The sequence below is a fragment of the Mauremys reevesii genome, linkage group 6 (genome assembly GCF_016161935.1).
Source record: "Mauremys reevesii isolate NIE-2019 linkage group 6, ASM1616193v1, whole genome shotgun sequence".
NCBI lineage: Eukaryota > Metazoa > Chordata > Testudines > Geoemydidae > Mauremys > Mauremys reevesii.
Genome location: NC_052628.1, coordinates 109,654,486 through 109,679,479, shown reverse-complemented (window position 1 = coordinate 109,679,479; position 24,994 = coordinate 109,654,486). Strand labels below are relative to the sequence as shown.

The window sequence follows — 24,994 nt, the reverse complement described above, 5'->3', positions numbered from 1 at the left end:
GGGTGGCGCTCGGGGGGGGGGGCACTAGGGTGGCGCTGCGAGGTGGCTCCCTCCCGGGACGGTCACGGGAAGAGTCGGATCCGGGCCCGATTCTCCCCATAGCGGTTGAGCGCCAGGCCGGAGCGCGGGGTCCCGCCCTAGCGGGCCGCGGTCGGATCCCGGCCCCGCGGTCTCACCCGAGTCGGCCGCGCTCCAGGGCCAGTTGGAGCCGATTTACCTCCTAGCCGACCCGTCCCCTGTCCCCACGCGCCGCCAGTATCCCAGCAACCGACCAACCCCGCCCCACCGGCTCCAGCAGCCAATCATCCCCCGCGCTCCTTCCGCTCTCGCGAGATTCTGAAATCCCGCCGCCTCCAACCGCCAGGAGAGAGAACGAGCGCCCCACCCCCGCGCTGAGAATGCAGCGTTCACCCCACTAAAGGGAGAGGGGGAAGGGCCCGCAGCACAGACAGGCGCTGGGAAAGGACCGTCGGACATTGCACAGTGCAAGTCCCAACTCGCAAAGCTTTCCGTGCGGGCTGTAATACGGGCCTACCAATCCCAGCATGCTAAGCGCCAGCTCTAATGTACGTGGGCTACTGAGACTACAACTCCCAGCACACATCGCGCCATCTCCGACCTGGTCTCTCCTCTCTACCTGGCGCTGCGCATGCCGGGATCTGCAGTCCCCGCCCTTTCCATGCGCTCAATGGCCCCGGGGGCGGCGGCCCGGCGCTTGTTGATGACGGCTTCCGGCGGAGGGGAGGGCTGTTGTTGCTGTGTCAGGGTCTCGCCTCACGGTGCCTCCGCTGCCCGCCGGCTGTCCCGGGCTGAGACCAGATTTCCAGCTGCGGGCAGCGCCGCGGCCATGGCGAGCGCGGGCGGCACGTACCGGCTCCGCTGCTCCGTGGTGGGACACGAGCTGGACGTGCGGGGCTTGAGTCCCGGCCTGTTCCCGCCGGGCGGCTTCGTGTCGGTGTCCCGGGACCGAACCGCCCGGCTGTGGGCCCCCGACGGGTGAGTACTGAGGGGACCGGGCCCCGCACTGTTGTGCTCCGCTCTCCCCTAGAAGCGGAAGCCGCAGCCGCTTGGGCTCCCTGTGGCCCGCGCCCCCCAGTCCTGTGCTGCGCCGACAGCAGGCCTCCGGGAGGGCGAATCTGAGGCGCTCCTTTAACCCAGCCTCCCCCAGGCTGTAATCGGGCCACTTGTGCCTCCGCCAACCCCAGGACTAGCTCTGACATTTCCTCCTCGGCTCGAAGAGCAAACTCTTCCCTGGCTCCTCACTTTGGGAGTTGGGGGGGTACGTGTCTCACAGCTGAGTTTGGCCATAAGCGTTCAGAATCTGAGTGCAAAGGAGTTATAATCTCTCTCTCCTTTCTGCGGCTGGTTTTAGCTGCTACTTATATGGAGGTGTCTGTTTTAAAATAGATTACAGCCTTAGTGGCTTGCCCGGTGCTTTTTCTAACCACCTTGTGAATCTCTCAATTTCATAACGACCCAGTGGAGTGAGCAGACTTGTGGTTGCTCTTTATCAGGGCTTTTTGTGCAGAGTCTGCCCCAGTTGGATAGCTGGCTGCTCTATGAGTGATCATGAAGTGTAGTCCTTGTGTCTACTTTCTGAGGCATTCAGGGAATGATGCTCTTATAGGTCATTTTATCTCAATAGCTCAGAATGCTGTACATTTATGTCGCTCCCATAAATGTGTGAATCCTGTTTATAGATGGGCTTACTGAAGCAATAAGAGATAAAAGTGATACTGTAAACTTAGTTTTTAAAAATAAAGTCATTCAAGTTTTTGACAGGTCAGTGTTCTAAAATTTTTAAATTCTTTTCACAGATTTTTTTAAAAGGGTATTTCTGCTTTATTTAATGTTCACAATGGTCTGTTCAGCAAGTTAGAAACTGAATATACAGATATTGTGTGCGCTGACACTACTTATACACAAAGTACAGTTCAGTGCGCAAAACAAACCGAAAAAGAAAGATAAACCTTTTTGTTGACTGCTTTCAGTTATAAAAATCTTAGGTGTTAAAAACAGCTGTACACTTTCGTTTCTAAGTAGCCTTGCCAGGGTCACACTGTGAGTCATTGAATTGAAACTAAGAGAGCAAGTCAGAAATTGAAACTGAGAGCTGATTCTCAGTCCTTTGTTATAATTAGTAGATGTACTGCTATGTAGTCAGGGGTAGGCAACCTATGGCACGTGTGCTGAAGGCGGCACACAAGCTGATTTTTCAGTGACACGCACTGACTGGGTCCTGGCCACCGGTCCGGGGGGCTCTGCATTTTAATTTAATTTTAAATGAAGCTTCTTAAACATTTTAAAAACCTTATTTACTTTAAATACAACAACTTTAGTTATATATTATAGACTTATAGAACTAGACCTTCTAAAAATGTTAAAATGTATTACTGGCACGTGAAACCTTAAATTAGAATGAATAAATGAAGACTCGGCACACCACTTCTGAAAGGTTGCCGACCCCTGATTTAGTGGGTATGCACTTTCTTTTCTAACAGAGAGTGGAAAGAGAAGCAATTGACAAGTTCATCTGAATATTTTGCCAGGAGGCTGTCATATAAAACTGTGATTTGCGTGAGGGAAAGTTTTACTGGAGGGATAGACTCTTAAAATTTCCTAACAACTTTATCACAAAGGAGGGATTTGTCCTTTCTTCCAAATAAATATGACAGCTCTTTTTAGTTCTCCTCCTCTATGTTAATGATCACAATGTGGGTAATAGCAATACGTCCACTTTAGGAAATTATAGAGATACAGCGGAAAGGGATCAATGCATAAACTATCATATACAAACTTTTGGCTGCACCTGGGGTTGCTGTAGCCCTTTATTCTTCTACTTTTTGGTGGAGGAGAGGTTTAGCTGACTACTGAGACTTCCACTATTGTGCGTATTGTGACTTCAACCTACATGTAGCATTTGAGAAGCTGAAGGAACGGGTGGGAGGGGAAGATCATGATTTTTATAAGAAAGCCTTTGGAGTATGGGGTTTAAATAACATTTTCACTGATTCCGGTGCATCTGAGACCTTCAAGGAGGTAGAGAGACAGCTGCATACAATACCTGGAAAGTTGAGTTTAAAGTTGTTTCAGGTTCAGTACCTGCCAACTTTTGTAGTTTGCCAGATTTTTATATTTTTAATTACTGTTTTTCTCAACTAGACTGGCTGTTCAGAGGAAGTCTTGAAACTGTACAGAGAGCGGTCAAATATTGTGTAAACAAACCTAAAAATAGAAATATTATTCTCCTTTAATCTCTAATTTATTTTAATATTAGGTGTGTCTTCTATCTAAAGGTTTTTTGTTTTTCTTTTTTAACCTAGAAGTGTGAATTTTTAGTTGACATTCTTTTAAAATATGAAGATTTCAAAGTAAATGTTTTTTGGCCAATTATGGTGTAGCTGTGAAAAACCTCAAATCAGAATGTGGAAGAAAACAGTATTACAGCAGGCACTTTGTAGGTTGAGTATCAGAGGGGTAGCCGTGTTAGTCTGGATCTGTAAAAGCAGCAAAGAGTCCTGTGGCACCTTAAAGACTAAAAGACGTTTTGGAGCATGAGCTTTCATGGGTGAATGAAGTGGGTTTTCACCCACGAAAGCTCATGCTCCAAAAGTTTCTGTTAGTCTACAAGGTGCCACAGGACTCTTTACTGCTTTTGTAGGTTGAGACGCTTACAATTGCAACCCTGTAATTGTTCAAAACTTCAAAAATCTGTTTTTTTAGCTCTTCAGGTTATAGACTCATAGACTTTAAGGTCAGAAGGGACCATTTATGATCGTCTAGTCTGACCTCTTGCACGATGCAGGCCATAGAATCTCACCCACCCACTCCTGTTAAACCCCTAACTTATGTCTGAGCTATTGAAGTCCTCAAATTGTGGTTTAAAGACTTCAAGGTGCAGAGAATCCTCCAGCAAGTTACTTGTTCCACACGCTGCAGAGGAAGGCAAAAAACCCCCAGGGCCTCTGCTAGTCTGCCCTGGAGGAAAATTCCTTATTGACCCCAAATATGGCGATCAGCTAAACTCTAACCATGTGGGCAAGACTCACCAGCCAGACACCCAGGAAAGAATTCTCTGTAGTAACTCAGATCGCACCCTATCTAACATCTCATCACAGGCCATTGGGGATATTTACCGCTAATAGTCAAAGATCAATTAATTGCCAGAATTAGGGCTTGTCTACACTACAGGACTATTTCGAATCTACTTAAGTCGAATTTGTGGATTCGACCTTAATAAGTCGAATTTGTGTATCCATACTAAATACACAAATTCGAACTTCTGAGTCCACATTCACGGGGCCAGCTTCGACTTTGGAAGCGGTGCACTGTGGGAAGCTAACCCACAGTTCCCGCACTCCCCGCTGCCCATTGGAATTGTGGGATTTCCCCCAATGCATGCTGGGGGGAAAAATGTGTCGTCATTGAACCGTCAATCACGCCCTCCCTGTCTTCCTTGAAAGCGCCGGCGGGAAATCTGTTTGCGCCCTTGTCTGGTCGGTTACAGCGCGGACGCCACAGCACTGCGAGCATGGAGCCCGCTGCGATCATCGCTGCACTTATGGCCGTTGTCAACTCCTCGCACCTTATCGTCCACCTCTGCAACAGTCAGCTGCTGAGAAACCGGGCGAGGAGGCTCCGGCAGCGCGGTGAGGAGAGTGGCACAGACCTCTCAGAAAGCAGGGTACGCCGGGCAGTGGAGATCATGGTGGCAATGGGTCACGTTCATGGTGTGGAACGGCGATTCTGGGCCCGGGAAACAAGCACAGACTGGTGGGACCGCATAGTGCTGCAGGTCTGGGATGACACAGAGTGGCTGCGAAACTTCAGGATGCGTAAGGGCACTTTCCTTGAACTGTGTGACTTGCTGTCCCCTGCCCTGAAGCGCCAGGACACAAGGATGCGAGCAGCCCTGAGTGTGCAGAAGCGAGTGGCCATAGCCCTCTGGAAACTTGCCACGCCAGACAGCTACCGGTCAGTAGCGAACCACTTTGGCGTGGGCAAATCTACCGTGGGGATTGCTGTCATTCAAGTAGCCCACGCAATCGTTGAGCAACTGCTCTCAAAGGTAGTGACTCGGAAATGTCCAGGTCATCATAGATGGCTTCGCGATGGGATTCCCAAACTGCGGTGGGGCTATAGATGGGACTCACATCCCTATCCTGGCACCAGCCCACCAGGCCAGCGAGTACATTAACCGAAAGGGCTACTTTTCAATGGTGCTGCAAGCTGTGGTGGACCATAGGGGACGTTTACCAACATCAACGTCGGGTGGGCGGGCAAGGTTCATGACGCGTGTGTTCAGGAACTCTGGTCTGTTTAGACGCCTCCAGGCAGGCACTTTCTTCCCGGACCACAAAATAACGGTTGGGGATGTGCAGATGCCTACAGTGATCCTCGGGGACCCGGCCTACCCGCTAATGCCCTGGCTCATGAAGCCCTATACAGGCGCCTTGGACAGTGAAAAGGAACTCTTCAACTACCGGCTGAGCAAGTGCAGAATGGTGGTGGAGTGTGCTTTGACGTCTCAAGGGAGATGGCGGACCTTACTGACTCGCTCGGACATCAGCGAAAGAATATCCCGTAGTTATTGCTGCTTGCTGTGTGCTCCACAATCTCTGTGAGAGCAAGGGCGAGACCTTTTGGCCGCTTGGGAGGTTGAGGCAAATCGCCTGGCTGCTGTTTACGATCAGCCAGACACCCGTGCTGAGAGAATATCCCAGCGGGAAGCGATATGCATCAGGAGGCTTTGAAAGCGAGTTTCCTCGCAGAGCAGGGTAACCTGTGACTGTCCACTTGATTTTAAGAGAGCCTGATCATAAACCAAGTTTCCCCACTTCGAAGGACGTTTTAAAACTAAGGACATGTTTTAGTAATTAATAATAAATCTTTCGTTGACTCTGCATTTCTGTTTCTTGGTTGAAACATGGAAGCATTCTGTGCTGGGTAAGGTGTGCACTGATGGGTGGGTTTGCAGGAAGGGGCGAGGGGTGCCGTCTTTGGATAGGGGTTAACGTGACGGCTGTGGGTTTGGGCGTTGGAAGGGGTGAGGGGTGTGGGGAAGGGTGAGTATCTGCCCTGGATGAGGTCTCTTTGGGGCTCAGGGCACCGGGAGGATCGTGACTACGGTCCAAGTGCATGTGAAGGGAAGCCTGCCTTTACATTCGGGATGGCAGGCACCAGGACCCTGCACAAGCATACACATCAAGGAAAGACCCGGGGCAGCATACACCACACAGACTGTCCCTGGTGCCTAGTGACTGCAGTCTGTGTGTGCCCTGCAGTTGACCCTGCAGCCAAGTCTGTAGCATGGCACTGTGGGCTACGCACTGAAATTACAATTCCCCCCCCCCCACACACAGAACAACAGAAAGTCTTCTGACACCAGAAACGTGACGGAAACAGTCAGTAACACCAAACCGCTTTTAATAATGTAGTACACAGTGGGGGGTTTGAACTTGGAGTTGGGACTGGTTGATGCTGTAAGGAAAGAGCTTGTACAAATTTACAGCGCGAGAGTTGTCTCGAACATTATCGGTCTGCTGCGGTGCAGGGACAGTTCTCACGGCCCCTACCGCCCCTCCTTCTTGTAACTTTGGGTGAGGGGGGGACAGGACTTCTTGGCGTTGGAGGGCGGTTGCAGATGCACTGCAGGGGGGCTCTCTCCTCCTGCCTGCGGTCTTGCAGAACATCTACAAGGCGCCGGAGCGTGTCCGTTTGCTCCCTCATTAGACCAAGCAGCGTTTGAGTCGCCTGCTGGTCTTCCTGCCGCCACCTATCCTCCCGTTCCAGGTGTGTGCGATGCTGCTGACACAGGCTCTCCCTCGACTGTCTCTGCTCTGCCGCCTCCGCTCTGGAGCTGGCCATCAGTTCCTGGAACATGTCGTCCCTAGTCTTTTTCTTTCGGCGTCTAATCTGAGCCAGCCTCTGCGAGGGGGATGCCGGGCAGTCCGGGAAGGAGCCGAAGCTGTGTGATGCGAAAAAGTAGGTGATTTCCTTGAACAAATACATGTTTGCCAACAGTAAACACAGTCTAGTCCGTTTCAGTTAAGAAGACCAAAGAGGGAACCAAGTCTCAGGAGATCTCGGAACTAGTCCGAGATTTCGGAATACGCTCTCATTGGCGGCGCGATTGCACTGGATAGCGCACAAGCGAGGAGAGACAGCTGCATCCCTCTTGCACAAAGTCCTGGTAAGCCTTACAGTACAGAGTGCTTATCAGTTAGTGCTTAGCTGTGCTCTCCTGCTGGAGGCAATGTGCAAAGCAGAAAAGATGACCGTTTTGCGGCACCTCCCGCCAGTGAACGGGAAAGATCACTGTATGCTTTTCCTCTGTGGCCTCCAACACGTGGCTGTTAAGCGAGGGTCATTCTTATGCAAAGTAAAACTCTGTTAAGCGAGGGTCATTCTTATGCAAAGTAAAAGTCTACCATTCACAATAGTAACAGTACACTAATTCCACTAATTAGATGCAGCACTTCAACAACGACATCACCCTGAGGCGTGTCAGGAGGACTCAGAGAGAGCGGATGCTCACAGAAGCCCTGCACAGACCAGGACCATACGCTGCCATGCTCGTCGAGGCGATGGTCCCCCTTTACCTGAGGATGGCCTGGCGTGGAAGAGTGTGCTTCAATGGAGCACCCAACAAGGCACCTCTACCAAGGAACCTCCTGCTGAGGCTTTTCCAGCTGCTCTCTGAGAGCTTTTTTGAACTGTCCCCAGAGGACTATTGCTCCATTGCTATATGTGTAGACCTGCTGTTTGTATAGTTTCATATTTAAAAATTTTTATATAGTATTTCTATTTTTTATATATATCCCTGTTTCTTAAAAAAATAAATGTTTCCCTGTTTGTAGCACTTACCGCCTGATCCTTCCCTGATTCCGAGTCCGGGTTAACGGGGGCGGTTGGTAGGGGATCTCTGTGAGGGTGATGAAGAGATCCTGGCTGTCAGGGAAAGCGGGAGTGGGTTCGATGTCGCCTGCGCCGTCCTCAAAAGACCCTTCCTCATCTTCCCCATCGGCGAACAGGGAGGAGGAACTGTCCCGGTACACTATTCCGTCCTCGGAGTCCACCGTCACTGGTGGGGCACTGGTGGCAGACCCACCTAGAATGGCATGCAGTGCCTCGTAGAAGCGGCATGTCTGGGGCTGGGCTCCGGAGCGTCCGTTTGCCGCTCTGACTTTTTGATACCCTTGTCTTAGGTCCTTCACTTTCACGCGGCACTGCATCGCATCCCGGCTGTATCCTTTCTCTTTCATGGCTTTAGAGACCTTCTCGAAGGTCTTCGCCCGCTTGCTGGAGCGCAGCTCGAGAGCACAGACTCTCGCCCCACACAGCGATCAGATCCTGGACTTCCCGGTCAGTCCATGCTGGGGACCTCTTTCTATTCTGGGATTGCCCAGACTCCTCTGCTGGAGAGCTCTGCATCGTTGCAGGTGCTGCGGAGCTCGCCCCGATGTGCAACCAGAACGTCAGATTCAAACCGCCCAGACAGGAAAATGAATTCAAATTTTCGCGGGTCATTTCCTGTGTGGCTGGCCAGAGAATCCAAGCTCGGACTGCTGTCCAGAGCGTCAACAGAGTGGTGCACTGTGGGATAGCTCCCGGAGCTGCTAAGTTCGATTAGCATCCACACCAAGCCTAATTCGAGCTAGCAAGTGCGACTTTAGCGTTACTCCACCTGCCGGGGTGGAGTACCAAATTCGAACTAAAGAGCCCTCTAGTTCGAATTAAATGGCTTCCTGGTGTGGACGGTTGAGCGGTTAGTTCGAATTAACGCTGATAAATTCAAATTAAAGTCCTAGTGTAGACCAGGCCTTAGGCTATCCCATCATACCATCCCCTCTATAAGCTTATCAAGTTTTGTCTTGAAGCCAGATATGTCTTTTGCCCCCATTGCTCCCCTTGGAAGGCTGTTCCAGAACTTCACTCCTCTGATGATTAGAAACCTTTGTCTAATTTCAAGTCTGAACTTCCTGATGGCCAGTTTATATCCATTTGTTCTTGTGTCCACATTGGTACTGAGCTTAAATAATTCCTCTCCCTCCCTGGTATTTATTCCTCTGATATATTTAGAGAGAGCAATCATATCTCTTCTCAGCCTTCTTTTGGTTAAGTTAAACAAGCCAAGCTCTTAGAGTCTCCTTTCATAAAACAGTTTTTCCATTCCTCAGATCATCCTAGTAGCCTTTCTCTGTACCTGTTCCAGTTTGAATTCATCCTTCTTAAACATGGGAGACCAGAACAGCACACAGTATTCCAGATGAGGTCTCGCCAGTGCCTTGTATAATGGTACTAACACCTCCTTATCGCTACTGGAAATACCTCACCTCATGCATCCCAAGACCACATTAGCTTTTTTCATGGCCATATCACATTGGCTGCTCATAGTCCTGTGATCAACCAATACTCCAAGGTCCTTCTCCTCCTCCGTTACTTCCAACTGATGCGTCCCCAGCTTGTAACAAACATTCTTGTTATTAATCCCTAAATGCATGACCTTGCACTTTTCACTATTAAATTTCATCCTATTACTATTACTCTGGTTTACAAGGTCATACAAATCTTCTCTGTATTGGCAATATCTTCCAGCTTTGTGTCATCTGCAAACTTTATTAGCACATTCCCACTTTTTGTGCCAAGGTCAGTAATAAAAAGATTAAATAAGATTGGTCCCCAAACTGATCCCTGAGGAACTCCACTAGTAACCTCCCTCCAGCCTGACAGTTCACCTTTCAGTATGACCCGTTGTAGTCTCCCCTTTAAGCAGTTCCTTATCCGCCTTTTTCCAATTTAGCTAATAATTCCCCATGTGGAACGATATCAAATGCCTTACTGAAATCGAGGTAAATTAGATTCACTGTTTCCTTTGTCTAAAAAAACTTACCTTCTCAAAGAAGGAGATCAGGTTGGTTTGGCACTATCTACCTTTTGTAAAACCATGTTGTATTTTGTCCCAATTACCATTGACCTCAATGTCCTTAACTACTTTGTCCTTCCAAATTTTTTCCAAGACCTTGCATACTACAGATGTCAAACTAACAGGCCTGTAGTTACCCGGATCACTTTTTTTCCCTTTCTTAAAAATAGGAACTACGTTAGCAATTCTCCAATCATATGGTACAACCCCTGAGTTTACAGATTCATTAAAAATTCTTGTAGTCCTCAAGCCCTCAGCTTTTCTCATACATGCTTATAAAGGTATATACCTAATCATGCTTAAGCATGAGTATGAAAGTGCATACTTAGGCCTTGATCCAGCAAAAGACTTTGTTCAGGCAGTCCCCCATTGAAGCCACTTGTACTTCACATTGGGGAGAGGGGGAGGAACAAGAAAGAGGAGGAGGTTTGTTGCCCAGGCACAGTCAATTACAGGATTGGGGCCTTAGTCTGCGGTAGTAACAGACAGCTTTTTGCCAGCTGGCACAAGTCTTCTAATGACACAAGCATAAATAACTTGCTGATTGGTGTCTTATTAGTTATAGAAGAATGATCTTTTCTTAAAAAAATAAAAAAGACTTGAAAATTCAAAACAGAGAACTATTAATGCAACATAAAAGTTGTATGATGCATTACAGAAATCTTGAGTTGTGATTACAAGGTATTTTAGATACTAGATTAAAATATTATATTGTATTATTTGATAGATTATATTACATCAAATATTTCCTTTTCTTAGGCTTGTCTCAGGAAGCCTATATTATTGGTAAATGTAACCAGATGGGTTATGGAAACAATTTCAACCCACACTCTGACTATAATAAGGGAAACTGATGTAAAATAAAATTAAGGGGATATTACAAAATGAATATTTAAAAAGCTAACTGCGTGTGTAGGAAGGGAAACACAAATGATTGGAAAGTAGGAAACTTCCCATTTGCAGCATGGGCCTTAATAAGTATTAAATAGAATGGAAGAAAAAAATCTGATTTTGGAGGGAACTTGTAAACATTTGTCAGTGCTAAGTGGCAATCAGTAAGATTTTAAGAAATATGATTATCAAGTTAACTTTATTTCTGAATTTATTAATCTCAATTTCTGTAGCTATTTAAATCATTTAGTATTTTATCTTCTGCTTGTGCAAACGCTTCTCAGTACTTTTAAAAAATATACATGGGATTCAGTAAAATACTTGACATTCAAAAATCTTTATCAAGAAAAATCCTTCTATTCTATGTGTAATATTATAGAAGTAGTGGCTTTACTTCTTGACTCCTTTAGGCTATTTGTAAATAAATGGCCAGGCTTAAATATTGTCATATATATATATATATATATATATATATAAATAAAATCAGTCCAAGAGTTTTTGAATATAAAGAGCATTCTGTAGCTTAAATTAATTTGTTTTATTTTATGATTCTGTAAATGTAAATTTATTGATCTATATGTCTGTTTAGTCCTAACAGGGGGTTTACTGAAATGCATTGTATGAGAGGCCACTCCAATTTTGTATCTTGTGTATGCATCATACCTTCAAGTGACATCTATCCTCGTGGGCTAATTGCAACAGGTGGAAATGACCATAATATTTGCATCTTCACACTGGACAACACAGCTCCACTCTATGTCCTTAAGGGTCACAAAAACACTGGTAAGTATAGGTCTTGTTTTGTAATTCCCCTTGCAAAAACTGGAACTAATGCAAATTGTCTTTAACTTGGTTAAAATAAAATATGGCTTATAAAATGTGGCTTTTGTAAGACTTAGAATTCTGTAGTATTTTTCCATGAGGAATTACTTCCAAATATGGCTATTGGCAGGTTTTATATAATCCAGATTCTCTGTAAACTAGTCACAGTAACTCTCATGTTTTCAACAGAGCAAGGCATAGCTATCATGATATATAATTATTTATGTGAATTAATAATATTTGTGTTGTAGTATCACCTAGGAGCCTCAGTATTGAAGTAGGGCTCCACTTGGGACTTTACAAGCTGTTAAAAAACGATGAGCCCTGCTCCAAACTTGACTGTCCAGGGAACAAAGAAAGTTGGCCCTGGGATTGTGGAATACTTCTGAAAGCCTCCCAGAGCATGAGTCAAATGGGGCTGCATCTACACTGCAAAGCATTAGGGCTTGATTCCTGGGTCCAGGCCCTGGCTTAGAGTGATTTGTGTGTAGATGGAAGGGGGGTTGGCCTTGAGCCTGAGTTCAAACGCTGGGCTTACATTGCAGTGTAGACATATCCTCATGCCCGTGGCTGACCTGTGTCAGCTGATTTGGGCTTGAAGGGTTTGGGTTGCAGGGCTATAAAATTTCAGTGTAGATGTTTGGGGACCCACCTCCTCGCAGTGCCAGCCAGGCGTGTTTTGCTGCAGTTATTCTCCCTGACTCCAGTATGAGAGAGACTTGTTTGTGCTTAATTGAGAGTCAGCTCCCTGACACCTCCAGTCTGTTAGCTACCCAATTAATCTCTGGGCTGTGTAAACCCTTATGTTGCCTTGGAGGTTAACAGTAGGCATACCCCAGACTAGATGTGGACAAACTACGGCCCGCGGGACCGTCCTGCCTGGCTCCTGAGCTCCCGGCTGAGGAGCCTAGCACCCGGCCCCTCCCCAGCTGGCCCCTGCAGCCACGCGGCTGTGCGAGCCGCACTCTGGCCCGCTGCTCCTGCTGGGCAGCGTGGGGAGCACAGCTGGCTCTGGCTGGGTGTCACGGCTGCTGGTAAGGGGGCAGGGAGCGGGGTGGGGGGGTTAGGTAAGGGAGCAGGGAGTCCTAGGGGGCAGTCTGAGAGGAGGGGGCGATTGGATGGGGTATAGGTTCTCTGGGGGTGATCAGGGGATGGGGAACAGGGAGGGTTGGGAGTGGGAGTCCCGGGGGGCCTGCCAGGGGGTGGGGATGTGGATAGGGGTCGGGGCAGTCAGGGGACAGAGAGCAGGGGGGTTGGATAGGGGGCGGGGGTTCCAGGAGGGAACGGTCAGGGGACAAGGAGCAGGGGGGGTTGGATGGGTTGGAGGTTCTGAGGGGGGGCAGTCAGGAGGCAGGAAGTGGGAGGGGGTGGATGGGGGTGGCGGCCAGGCTGTTTGGGGAGGCACAGCCTTCCTTACCTGGCCCTCCATACAGTCGTGCAACCCCGATGTAGCCCTCGGGCCAAAAGTTTGCCCATCCCTGCCCCAGACCCAAGACTTTGAAGCGTTCCCCTGTTGTGTTCAGGCCCTTATCCACTCATGCTAATACCAGGTATGCTGTCCCCAAGGGTATAGTAGATACATTAGCTTGAATGATTCGACTTGGAATCAGTTCCTTGTGCAATACCAAAGCACTGAGATCTACTTATAGTGAGAACAATCCTAAGTTTATCATCAAAAATCAAGATTTAAGACATACAGTAGAAACTCTGAGTTAAGAACTGACCAGTTAATCACACACCTCATTTGGAACCGGAAGTACACAATCAGGCAGCAGCAGAGACCCTCTCTTCTCCACTCCCGCTCCTCCCCCAAAAATACAGTACTGTTTTAAATGTAAACTACTAAAAAAAAAAAAGGGGGGGGTGGGGGTGGGGGAGGAGAACCATTTTTCTTCTGCATAGTAGTTTCAAAGCTATATTAAGTCAATCTTCAGTTTGTAAATTTTTGAAAGAACAACCATAATATTTTGTTCAGCGTTATGAACAGCCTCCATTCTTGAGGTATTCATAATGCTGCAGTTCTACTTTAGTGAGTAAGGATAATGAAACCAGAAGGGTTACATATAAAATCAAATCAATACATGCTTTCTAGAGGCTAAACTTAATAGACTAACCTCCTGTCTAGAGCCTTTTTGTCGTGTCCCCCCCCCCTGCATTCTTCCCCCCACGTCCTTTTGCAGCGACTCCTACCAAGTTTGGTTGGGTTCCCGTTTTTATGTAAATGTGTTGCTTGTTTACTTCCTGCTGTAGTTCAGTCTCTAGTGTATTGCCTCCCTGTTGACTTCATATGTAAATTGGGTTTCCAGTGTATTGGCTTACTATGCTTAACTTACCTGTGAACCGAGACAGGTGAATATACAACCTTTGTCTGGCAGAAACCTGTTTGTGAGCCCTGTCTAGATTCAGACTTTAGGAACATATTTTCATTATACATCTATTTCACAATGACATTAACGATCAGCATGATGCTTGCTTTCATTTAAGCTCTTACATTACATCATTGGTGGATAAATACCTCGAAAGCTGTGTGCTAGGTGTAGTAAGTTAGTCATGCCTGCTAGGAGTTGCTGTTACAGAACAGTGAACCGTTTGCCACCCGGCTCCAATGGTCCTCTGTGTCACAGAGATGTCCTCTGAAGAAATTAGTTCTAGTTAGTACTGTGACTGAAGGTATGCTAATTTCCCTTTCCAAAGTAGAAGAGGAAAGGACCAAAAGCTTGCCCTGGAAACAAGTTTAAAAAAGATTACATTCCATGAATATGTGCTGCTAACATAAGAAAAATCTCCTTCCATATGTTACTGGAATAAGAAAGGAGCAGAGGATAGGAATGTGTCAATGCTGATTTGAATGTTTGTTCCAGTTTGCAGCCTTTCATCTGGGAAATTTGGCACATTGCTTAGTGGCTCATGGGATACCACAGCTAAAGTCTGGTTGAATGACAAATGCATGATGACATTACAGGTATAGTAGTTCTTCATGCGTATATCAAATAATGAATAATTGAACATCTTTGTAAATTCAGTTGTTCTCTAGCTATTCTAACACTGTTCTTGTTCACAGGGTCACACAGCTGCAGTATGGGCAGTGGAAATACTGCCTGAGCAAGGATTAATGTTGACTGGTTCAGCTGACAAAACTATTAAACTATGGAAAGCAGGCAGATGCGAGAGAACATTCAATGGTAAGTATTTGGGTAAAATTGAGAGTATTTTCTAATCTGACATCTTTATAAATCAACTTCCAGTTAGTGAAAATTTAATGGATTGAAGTAACTTAATATTTAGACCAAGATTTTAAAAAGTGGCTAGTGGTTTTTGGGTACCCAACTTGAGACACGTTAAAGAGGCCTAATTTTCAGAAAGTGCTAAGCAAAGGAATTTTTTTTTAAAGCTGGATCTTTATTAAATATCAGTTTCTAGGATAAAGAAATGAGATATCAATACCTTATTTTGCAATGTTAAGCTGCTGCTGCTGAAAGCAATATTTGGTTATTCATAAAACCTTTTCCTTTCCTTTATAAAGGACACGAAGATTGTGTGAGAGGGTTAGCGATTTTAAGTGACACAGAATTTCTTTCCTGTGCTAATGATGCCAGTATTCGAAGGTGGCAGATCTCGGGCGAGTGTCTTCAAATTTATTACGGACATACAAATTATATATACAGCATATCTGTCTTCCCTCATTGTAAAGGTAAGACTTGTCTTCCAAAGTAAAATAGCAAAATAGCTTTTCAAAATGAATGGTAGTTCTGGTACCATTATATAATCTGAGTTCTTTCATCAGCATTCCATTTTCTGTGTTTTTTAGTTTGGACAGTGAACATGACACTGCAGGAGAAATGTTCTTGAACATCTGGGTTCAAAACTGTTCAGAAAATAGATATGAGCCAAAAGGTCCTGGGAATCAGGTGAAGTCCTGTCCTGCTGAAGTCAATGGCAGAACTCCCATTGACTTCAACAGGGCCAGGATGTCAGTCCGGGTTGCCATCTACCTATCAGTACCATCGCATAGTGCAAAAATGATACTTATACATAGCAATAGTCTTAGAGACAATACTTAATATTCCTATAGCAACTTCTGCAGAAGGATCTCAGAGCACGCTGCAAATGTTAATTATGTAATCTTCACTACATATCTGAGAGTTAGATGTGACGACAGAGGCTCAGGACTATGATTTGCCCAAGGTTGCAGAAGAAGTTGATTCTCAGGTTTATGTGTTAATCATAAGACCTTTTATATGATTTATAGAATGTTTGCACACTTGATGAAAACTAAAGCTCCAAAATCAGTGTAATAGAGCACGGGACCCCAGGGGTGCATGCACATGTCTCAGTGCACTTGTTACAGTCCTTGTACCCTTTAAAACTGGCAGATGTAGTAGTAGGTCACATGTTTCTCCTAGTTTGTGCGCTCAACAGTAAATAACATTTGAGGTTTGCTGCCACTTAGCCAGAGGGGCAGATGGGAGAGGCCCAGGGTTCGGGAAGGACTTAGGAGGGGACACCTGCAGGAGCCAACTGGCAGAAAGCCTCCACTAGGGAGGGTTGTGAAGACTGAAGTCTTGCAGACCCCAGGGAAGACAGTGCCTTGATGATGATGAGACTGTTTTGGTTTTTTTAAGCTTTATTAATAAAGCCCTGAGAAGAGAACTGGAACTGTGCTGTTGTTTGGAGTATAATTTCATCTTCTCCGGCTAGTGGATCAGCCCACCAGTTTACACACTTGAGCACTTTTTTTTCAGAAAGAAGGATGAGTAATGACTATTTTACCCTTCTTTCCCTGTAGATCTCTTTAAGGAGATGCAAGAAGCATTTAATTGTAAAGTATTTACCTGCAGGAAGCTACTTTGTACCTTTTCTTTGGTTTTATATTAAACTTCTATATGTTCTCTCTTTTCAGATTTTGTAACCACTGGAGAGGACAGATCACTTAGGATCTGGAAACGAGGGGAATGTGCTCAAATAATCAGATTTCCAGCTCAGTCTGTTTGGAGCTGCTGTGTGTTAAACAATGGTGACATCGTGGTTGGTGCAAGGTATCCAGACTTCACTCTGTCTGTATAATATATAGTGAGCTAAATTTGCAAAATACTTTGTCAAACTGATTATATGCATCATTGTGTGTGGGAGAAGTGCCTTGCTTCAGGATAAAATTTCTTATTTTGGAGGAGGTTTTATATTTTCTTAGTTTCATAGAACACTTTTATTATTCTGAGAACGTCAGAAGAAATAGTGCCTTGGAAATGTGGCTGGTTTTTCAAGTTCAGTGCCATGGATAGGCTAGCAGTTATTCTGTACCAAAGTCATTTGATAGGAGTATTCTGCCTCAAGGCACCTCTACTCTGTCTGCTTATTTCTTTGTGATAGAATGACAGCATGAGAACCGAATCTTTTATATAGCAGATACTGGTTTTTTAGCCTATTAAAATTAACAAATGGCATAAGTTCATATTAGAAATAATTTTATTCCATACCAGGAACATAACCACTTTGACATATTAGATGATGGAGATTACATTTTTAAATGTGTTGTATTTCTCTTCATTCAGTGATGGGATTATCAGAGTATTTACAGAGTCTTTGGAGCGCACAGCAAGTGCTGAGGAGATTCAAGCTTTTGAAAATGAACTTTCCCAGGCAACTATTGACCCCAAAACTAGTGATTTGGGAGACATTAATGCTGATGATCTTCCTGGAAGAGAACATCTGAAAGAACCTGGTAAATTCTTCAGTTTCTATTGCATTAAAAAACAACAATAAAGCTTTGTTTTGTAGCATCAGGAGCTTCATCTCTCCTGGGGATGGAACAGGTTTTGTTGATCACTTAAATTGTGTTCTTTAACAATAAAAATTTCATTCTTCTGTGTTCACTGGTGTTATGGAGGCTCTGTTATGCCTCTAATAAGATTTTGTTTCTGAGGATTTAACTGATATTCTTCTATCACTTCATAGAAATAGAACAGATTAAATTTATGATGACCCTTTAATGGCTTTATTATGCAACAGTGCAGCAGTTTTTGTTTAACAATGTGACTCAGTAAGGGACAACTTGATATGGCATTGTTTGCCTAAAAAAGAAAAGTTTGTTTTGTAACTATTTTAACACTTTCAAACTATGAATGTTGAAATAGAACTGATGTTGTCTTAATTGCATCAAAACTTAGTCTTAAATTTACTTACTTCAAAATGAAGCTCCCTATAAGAAAAGAATGGAGCCAAGTGAAATGAAAGGAAGCAGTGATGATTTGAATAGCTCTTAAGCAGAAAGATGTGAACAAACACATCCACCCGCACCCCACCCCACCTCACCCCAGTCCGGAGGTAAAAACCTGAGCCAAATTTGAAGGTTTTTTTTAACTTGGAAACATTCTTATTTCTCACTGGAAGCTGCTTCACTATCTTAGTTCTCTCTAGCTAGGCAATGTTTGTTTTATTTTTATTTATTTATTTTATTTCAAGGAACAAGAGAGGGGCAGACACGACTAATTAGAGATAATGGGAAAGTTGAAGCCTATCAGTGGAGTGTTAGTGAAGGGAGGTGGATCAAGATTGGTGAAGTGGTTGGCTCATCTGGAGCCACACAGCAAACATCTGGAAGGGTTTTATTTGAAGGAAAGGTATGTAAAGTTTTTTTTTTCTTAGATCATCGTATTGATGTTCTAGTAACTCTTCATACAAAAAACCCCACATTACTCCAGTCATTGTTTGGAATAAACTTTTAAATAAGTTAAGTACTTGTCATTACTTCATTATAGATCCTAGGTCTAACAAACATCTCTTATTTAGAAGCAGAAATGTTAGATACTGTACTTGTCTACAGTGTATACCTTAATATTTCTGAAATACATTTGCTGGCGTCAACTAGCTGATGTGGAAAACTGTATAAACTCTAAGCAGTGTTTAATTTACTATTTGGGATTGAGTTCTTGTGCATTTATTGCTTATTGCTAATGCCTCATTAGATTTTGATTATCCTGTGGCCTGCTTTTCAGTACCTGCAATTTCTGTTGACTTCAGTGGGAGTTGTAGTTGTAGCTGTATGTCTGAAAAGGTCACTAGTTTGTCATGCTACATATGTACACATACATTCAAGACTCCATTTTATAGTGCGTCTGATCTATTCTAACCTCTACAGCCTCTGTAGATGGCCAGACTTGTTCATGAGAATTGATGTGATATGTCTGCTTAATTATTTTTAGTGTTAGTTTGTCTCTCAAAGTCACACACACGAAGTGTGATTTCAGTTTTCCTATTCTTTGCCCCTTTCAAAAGGAACATTTCTGCACTCTAAGGGAAACCATCACTTCCATTCATGGTAAAACTTGCTAATCTAGCCCACACTTGTTTTTTAACTGTGTCCAATATTTTCTAAAATAAAATATTTAGACAAGCAGCCAGCATAGGAGAGTACTATATTTTACAGTTTAATGAAATCTGATAACAAGGATATTCATGTTCTCAAAATCAGAAATCTTAGTCTAGCATCATTTGCCTGTACTGTTCTTACAGTCCACATTTGATGTGTCTGTAGATAAATATGTGATGACACCCCTTTGACTTATTTCCATTTTTACTTCCACTTAAAGGAATATGATTATGTTTTCACTATTGATGTGAATGAAAATGGGCCTTCCTACAAATTGCCATATAACATCAGTGATGATCCATGGCTGACTGCATACAATTTCCTGCAGAAGAATGATTTAAATGCCATGTTTCTGGATCAGGTGGCCAAGTTTATTATAGACAACACCAAAGGGCAAATGCTGGGGAATACAGACACTGGATTTTCAGATCCCTTTACAGGTAAAGGAAAAAAATTAACTATCACTGGTGCACACTTTAAGATCTCAAATGTTAATATCTTTCTGAATTAAAACTGCAAACTGTAAGGTGCCTGTTCTTTTCTGTCTGCAGCATACAACATATTTTTATATAGTTGGCACATTCACAAATATGGGACATCAGTTTAGCAGAATGCTGGTAAAGCATTCTGTATATTACCATGCAAATATGATCCCACTAAGCTTCCAAATTCAATTTCCAATACTTGTATAGCAAGACACTGATTTACTGTGGGGCTTTGCCTGATCTAGCTTCTGATTGACTTGAATTGACTTCCACTATGTTTTGTTTAATTGTTACTAATTTAACTGCTGTGTTGGGTTTGCATTTTTTGTTAAACTGTATCTTCAACAAAAAAATAGTCACTTACTCTTCAATTTTCTTTTTATAATCAGTAATAGGAACAAAGCTTTACAAAGTGCATAACATATATATATATATATATATATATATATATTTTTTTTTTACCTTAAATTAAAAAGCTCTCGGGAATCTTAGTACAAATTATTTTTATTTTTTATTTTTTTTTTGCTTAGTGCTTTAAAAAAAAAAGAAGTCTGAATAGAAATACTTTGACTTTTATATTTCAGTTACAAGTTCTATTGAGATTGAAACATTACCCTGCAATGTGCTACTTCAGCATTTTGCTAGTTTATGAAAATCAAATGCAACTGATTATGAACTATTGAAATAACTAATAAGAACATACACCTACAATTAATTCCTTGGGGAAGATGGGAGAGGAACCCCACTTGATAGATATTAGTGTTTTGTTTACTTAGACCTGAAGAAAAGCTCTTTGTAAGCACTAAAGCTTCTCTCACCAAAAGAGGTTAGTCTAATAAAAGACATTACCTCACCTAGTTTGTCTTTTGAAAGTCTAGAAAGTGCTCAGATGGTAATGAACAAGGTGCAAGAAAGTAAATAGGATAGACTAGTATGTGCATTTTCCAATCCCATTGAAGAACAAAAAATAAACTACATACGTGGTGGTAGTAGCAAGGACACTTTCTTACATTTTATTTAAAAAATAAAATACATTTTTAACATTGTCTTTTTTTTTAAATACGTGGAGCTGACTTGTTGACCGTAGTCAAGCTCAGTGAACAGACATAATTTTGTATGCAAGACTTTTAACAGTATCTTCCTTTTGGAGATAGATTGAGACTTACCAGATTTGCAATGTAAGTGGAATGATTTTAACCCAAAAGTGCCTTAATTTTGCAACATAGATGGTTGATTCGGCAACTTGCTAGGAGTCTGACAGTCACAACAAATATGTAGGAATATATACCTTTTTTAAATAAAAAAAACAAGTGCTCAGTTGGCTTGGCTAGATGACTAGAAAGTGTGCGTATATGTATGACATGTGTATGTATAACTTTATTTAGAAACAAAACAAAAAAAAACCCTGCAAAACATCTTTATCGCCCCAGGTACGAACTGCATTCAGCCTCATTTTGAGCCACTTTGCTACCTGAGGAGTGACCAGTGCAGAGACTAATGGGTTTCAGTAGAAGTTATTATCAACATAAGAAAATTAACTGGCTTTCCTTTTCTTACTACTTCACAGGCAGTGGTCGCTATGTTCCGGGCTCTTCATCTGGGACCAATGCTGTACCTGCACCAGATCCATTTACAGGTATTACATAACTTGATTTTGTTCTAATGCCTCTGGCAGGCATCAAAAGGTGGGTTTTTATCATGTTCAGGCCCAACCAATGGCCAACAAAGAGCACTAAGTTTCCACCCATCCCTTTATTTTGGGGGGCCACAATCTTGATCAGATTGACTCCTCTTGACTCAGATTGACCAGACTGACTCCTCTGCTGTGATAATCCACTGTGAGGAGAAGTGATATGAGGCTCCCTCTTCTACCTCACACAGTTCAGTTTGTCCTCTACAGTGTACCACCACTCCAGCTGCAGAGGAAACAAGGTGCTTAACCCTCATATTTGCTAAACTTTTGTTAAGTCACTTGGCCAACTAGGGGTTTGGTTTTTTCTGTAGAATTTTACACGTTAGTATCTTCTTACTACTCTGGTTTTATCTGAGTGAAAACTGTCTTAATGTAAGAGCATAGAACACTTTCAAATTAGCAGGATCGTGACCACAACTGTTGGTGTGGGGATAAGACAATCACTTGGCACTCGAGAGAGATCAGTTTGGCTTGTATTTTTTAATTTCTAGTTTTGTGCTAGAAAAAACAGGACATAGCTAACATACCACAGTGTAGCACAATCCTCAAACTGTGTGAAATGCTGAGGATAACTTTTATTTAATTAAAAATAACCTTTTTACTTTAAGGGGTATACGGATATTGTGACTGTGTGATATAATTTCATCAATAGCAGAAAAACCTGGTTATCTTTTTACTTGCCTTACTGTGGTATACATTAATGTAATCCCTCAATTGCCATCTTTTAGGTGCTGGTCGCTATGTCCCTGGTTCTGCATCAAATGTGGTAGCTCCTTTGAGTGGAGTAGTTGATCCATTTACTGGTAAGGGCTTCATCTTGCAAATAAATAAGCATTACAAATCTTTCACTTCAGTTTCTCTTTTAACACTATAAGATTCTGCTTGAGATGAGATTTTTATATTAAATTCAGTTGGTTTCAGAACTGTAGTAAAAGGAAGCCTGTTCACCCTCTGAAATGATTGGAAAAATGGAAGAAACTTTTCATCTTTTGTATATCTCTATTCTGTGCTCCAGTGGGAATCGTGCAGTGAAACATCAAAGTATGTGGTATTTAATCTGCCCTTAAAGGAATATAAGGGTGACTCTATTAGTATGTTAAATAGGTTTCAGCTCATACAGATGGTCTGAGTAGTACCAGCCAGAGAAATTGGTACACCTCTACCCCGATATAACGTGGTCGTGGGGAGCCAAAAGTCCCTACCGTGTTATAGGTGAAACGCCGTTATATCAGGGTAGCGGTGGCAGGGCTGCAGTGGTGATTTAAAGAGCCAGGAGCTCCAGCCGCGAGGAGCCACAAGCCCTTTAAATCGCCGGCGGAGCCCCGCTGCCGCAGCCCCAGGGTAGCAGCGGCAGGGCTCCAGCGGTGATTTAAAGGGTCCTGGGCTCTTTAAATTGCCAGCGAGCCCTGCTGCTACCACGCTATATGCAAACCTGTGTTATATTGGGTCGTGTTATAGCGGGGTAGAGGTGTATATTCAGTTTTAAATAGCTAAGTGAATTCTACTTAATTGAGTTTATTCTTTTCAGATGTAATTCTAGCAAATTGATCACAGGTAATAGGTAAAATCTGATAATTCATTGCTAAGATAGAGGAAATTGCCTTTCCAAAGAAATCTCTCAAACTTCAATTTCAAATAATGTAGGTGTAGCCCAGGCAGACCACCTAAATCATTTGCCTCTTTATTGTGAAAATGACACAGTGAAGATAAAGGGTTTTTTGTGGATTAAAATTTGGATTGTCCATACTTGTGTGTCAAATATGATATCTACTCTCCAATTCTAAGTATTATTTTGGGGGAGATATGTGTCTAGTGTTACATAGGAAGTCAGACTAGATGTTCACAATTGTCCCTTCTGATCTTGGAATATTTGAATCAATGAAAAGATTGTGAACTGAATGATATTTGTTTGGATTACAATGAAATCCTAGTTATGCACTTGCTATTATGTAGGAAAGCATTTGGAAAAAATCCAATTATGAATGAATTCTGTTTATAATTATGGCCTTTTGGTTTTGTAACTATTGTAAGTACTAGTGGCATAACTAGTGACAAATTTCAGGAGCAACACATATAGAAATATATAGCCAGCAAGTTTAACTTTCTGAAAGGAAGTTACTACTTGTTATCAAACACTATTCTGTTGAATTTCTAATATCTTTACCTTGTGTAGGAAGAGGTGCTTATCAAGCAACCGATGCTAAAGCTGAAAATATTTATTTTCCAAAGAAGGAAGCTGTCACTTTTGACCAGGCCAACCCCACACAAATATTGGGTGAGTTTTTTATTCCTAAATCTAATTTTGGTTAAACTAATTATCCACTCTTTCTCAACCCCTCCAAGAAGCTACATTACTTTTTACCACATCTCCGACCTTCTAGTCATGTACAATTGATATCTTTCAGTCACAGCTCCAGACAGACCTGCAATATGGAAGGGTATTTGAAAATCCAGACTGTGGGGGATTGGGAGTCCAGGCTAAATTTCACAAGGGACTAATTTTTCTTTTATATAAAATATCTACTTTGTTCTCCCTGTAATACAAGCCTTGCATGCCTATTCTTGCTCTTTTTGGGGATTTTGCTCACTGAATTCGTGATTCTGAGTGATATAAGTCTTGCTCCCCCTGTTGCGATAAAACTCCACAGTGCTCCCAGCCCTTGCTGGCTTCAGGAAGACATCCTTTGATTTTGAATGTATAGCCAGGGCTTGATAAATTTACCCAATATCCCGGATAGTCATGTCCTCCGTGCTGTGTTACACAGTCATGTCCCCTGCACTTTCCTAGACCAAGTCCAAAAGGGACATTATACTCATCTAGCCTGATATCGTGTGTAACACACGAAGTAAAACAGTCGTGTACACCAGGGGTTCTCAACCCTTTTCTTTCTGAGGCCCCCCCAGCATGCTATAAAAACTCCACGGCTCACCTGTGCAACAGCAACTGGTTTTCTGCATATAAAAGCCAGTGTCAGCATTAGGGAGTAGCAAGCAGGGCAGTTGCATGGGGCCCAATGCCACAGGGGCCCCGCAAAGCTAAGTTGCTCAGGGTTTGGCTTCAGCCCCAGGTGGCAGGGCTCCAGGCTTCAGCCCCATGCAGTGGGGCTTCAGCGAGTCTAACACTGGCCCTGCTTGGCGGACCCTCTGAAACGTGCTCATGGTCCCCCAGTGGGCCCTCAGGCCCCTGGCTGAGAACAACTGGTGTATAGTATTTAATTGTAATTTACAGTGAACAAACTTTCCACTGAAAAACCTTGCTTTTGTTAGACTTTTCCTTTTCTGCCTTGACTCCACTCTTTCTCTTTGCTGCAGTAGATCATAGTGCTTGTTTTCACTGTCACTTTCCTTTTCTTACTCTCCCTTGACCCTCCCCCCTTATCATTTGCTATTTAGTTCTGTTTCCTTCCCTATGTTTTCTGTGTCTCATCTGTCCCCAAAATCTTTTTTTTTGTCTGTATTTTCTGTACCTAGGGAGTTCTATAAAACGATACTTGATATAATAGTAATTCAAAATGAGATAGGTGCTATACACGTTTACGGGATGACTTAGTGCTACCCTAAAGAGCTTATGAATGTAAAATCTCTCCTTCCCACCCACATTTATTCATCATTTCACTATCACCCTCTCCCCATCTTGCCACCTTATGGGGCTTGAAAATGTACCAAATATCCAATAGCCAGAGGACTGAACTACAATGAAGGGTCCCACTGTCTAGGGCCAAATGCCCATAACCTTACCCCAGCTGTTTCGAAAATGAAGAGTGCTGGGATTACTACCAGGGTGCTGTCCTTTGACCACCTCCTGGGGTTCC

The 24,994-nt window shown here is 43.4% G+C and overlaps 2 protein-coding genes across 5 annotated transcripts in view; one reads left to right on the top strand and one right to left on the bottom strand.

The window, feature by feature from the left end:
• Positions 1-640, bottom strand: part of IFT74 (intraflagellar transport 74) — a 62,166-nt gene extending 61,526 nt beyond the window's left edge. The window contains exon 1 of one of the 3 annotated variants that reach the window (XM_039543083.1): positions 536-640. The gene's annotated coding sequence lies outside the window, so the exon portion shown is untranslated. Of the gene's footprint in view, positions 1-217; positions 299-385; positions 409-535 lie in introns of those variants that run through there. The other 2 variants (XM_039543085.1, XM_039543082.1) reach the window with 2 other exon arrangements.
• The window catches only part of PLAA (phospholipase A2 activating protein), a 33,155-nt gene continuing 8,513 nt past the window's right edge, over positions 353-24,994 (top strand). The window contains exons 1-12 of one of the 2 annotated variants that reach the window (XM_039543080.1): positions 353-996; positions 11,406-11,599; positions 14,500-14,600; positions 14,700-14,820; positions 15,162-15,329; positions 16,539-16,674; positions 17,188-17,357; positions 18,098-18,255; positions 19,225-19,444; positions 21,057-21,125; positions 21,911-21,985; positions 23,356-23,457. In XM_039543080.1, coding sequence (XP_039399014.1) covers positions 650-996; positions 11,406-11,599; positions 14,500-14,600; positions 14,700-14,820; positions 15,162-15,329; positions 16,539-16,674; positions 17,188-17,357; positions 18,098-18,255; positions 19,225-19,444; positions 21,057-21,125; positions 21,911-21,985; positions 23,356-23,457 — 1,861 coding nt within the window. In that variant the 5' untranslated portion in view covers positions 353-649. The remainder of the gene's footprint in view (positions 997-11,405; positions 11,600-14,499; positions 14,601-14,699; positions 14,821-15,161; positions 15,330-16,538; positions 16,675-17,187; positions 17,358-18,097; positions 18,256-19,224; positions 19,445-21,056; positions 21,126-21,910; positions 21,986-23,355; positions 23,458-24,994) is intronic. The other variant, XM_039543081.1, reaches the window with a different exon arrangement.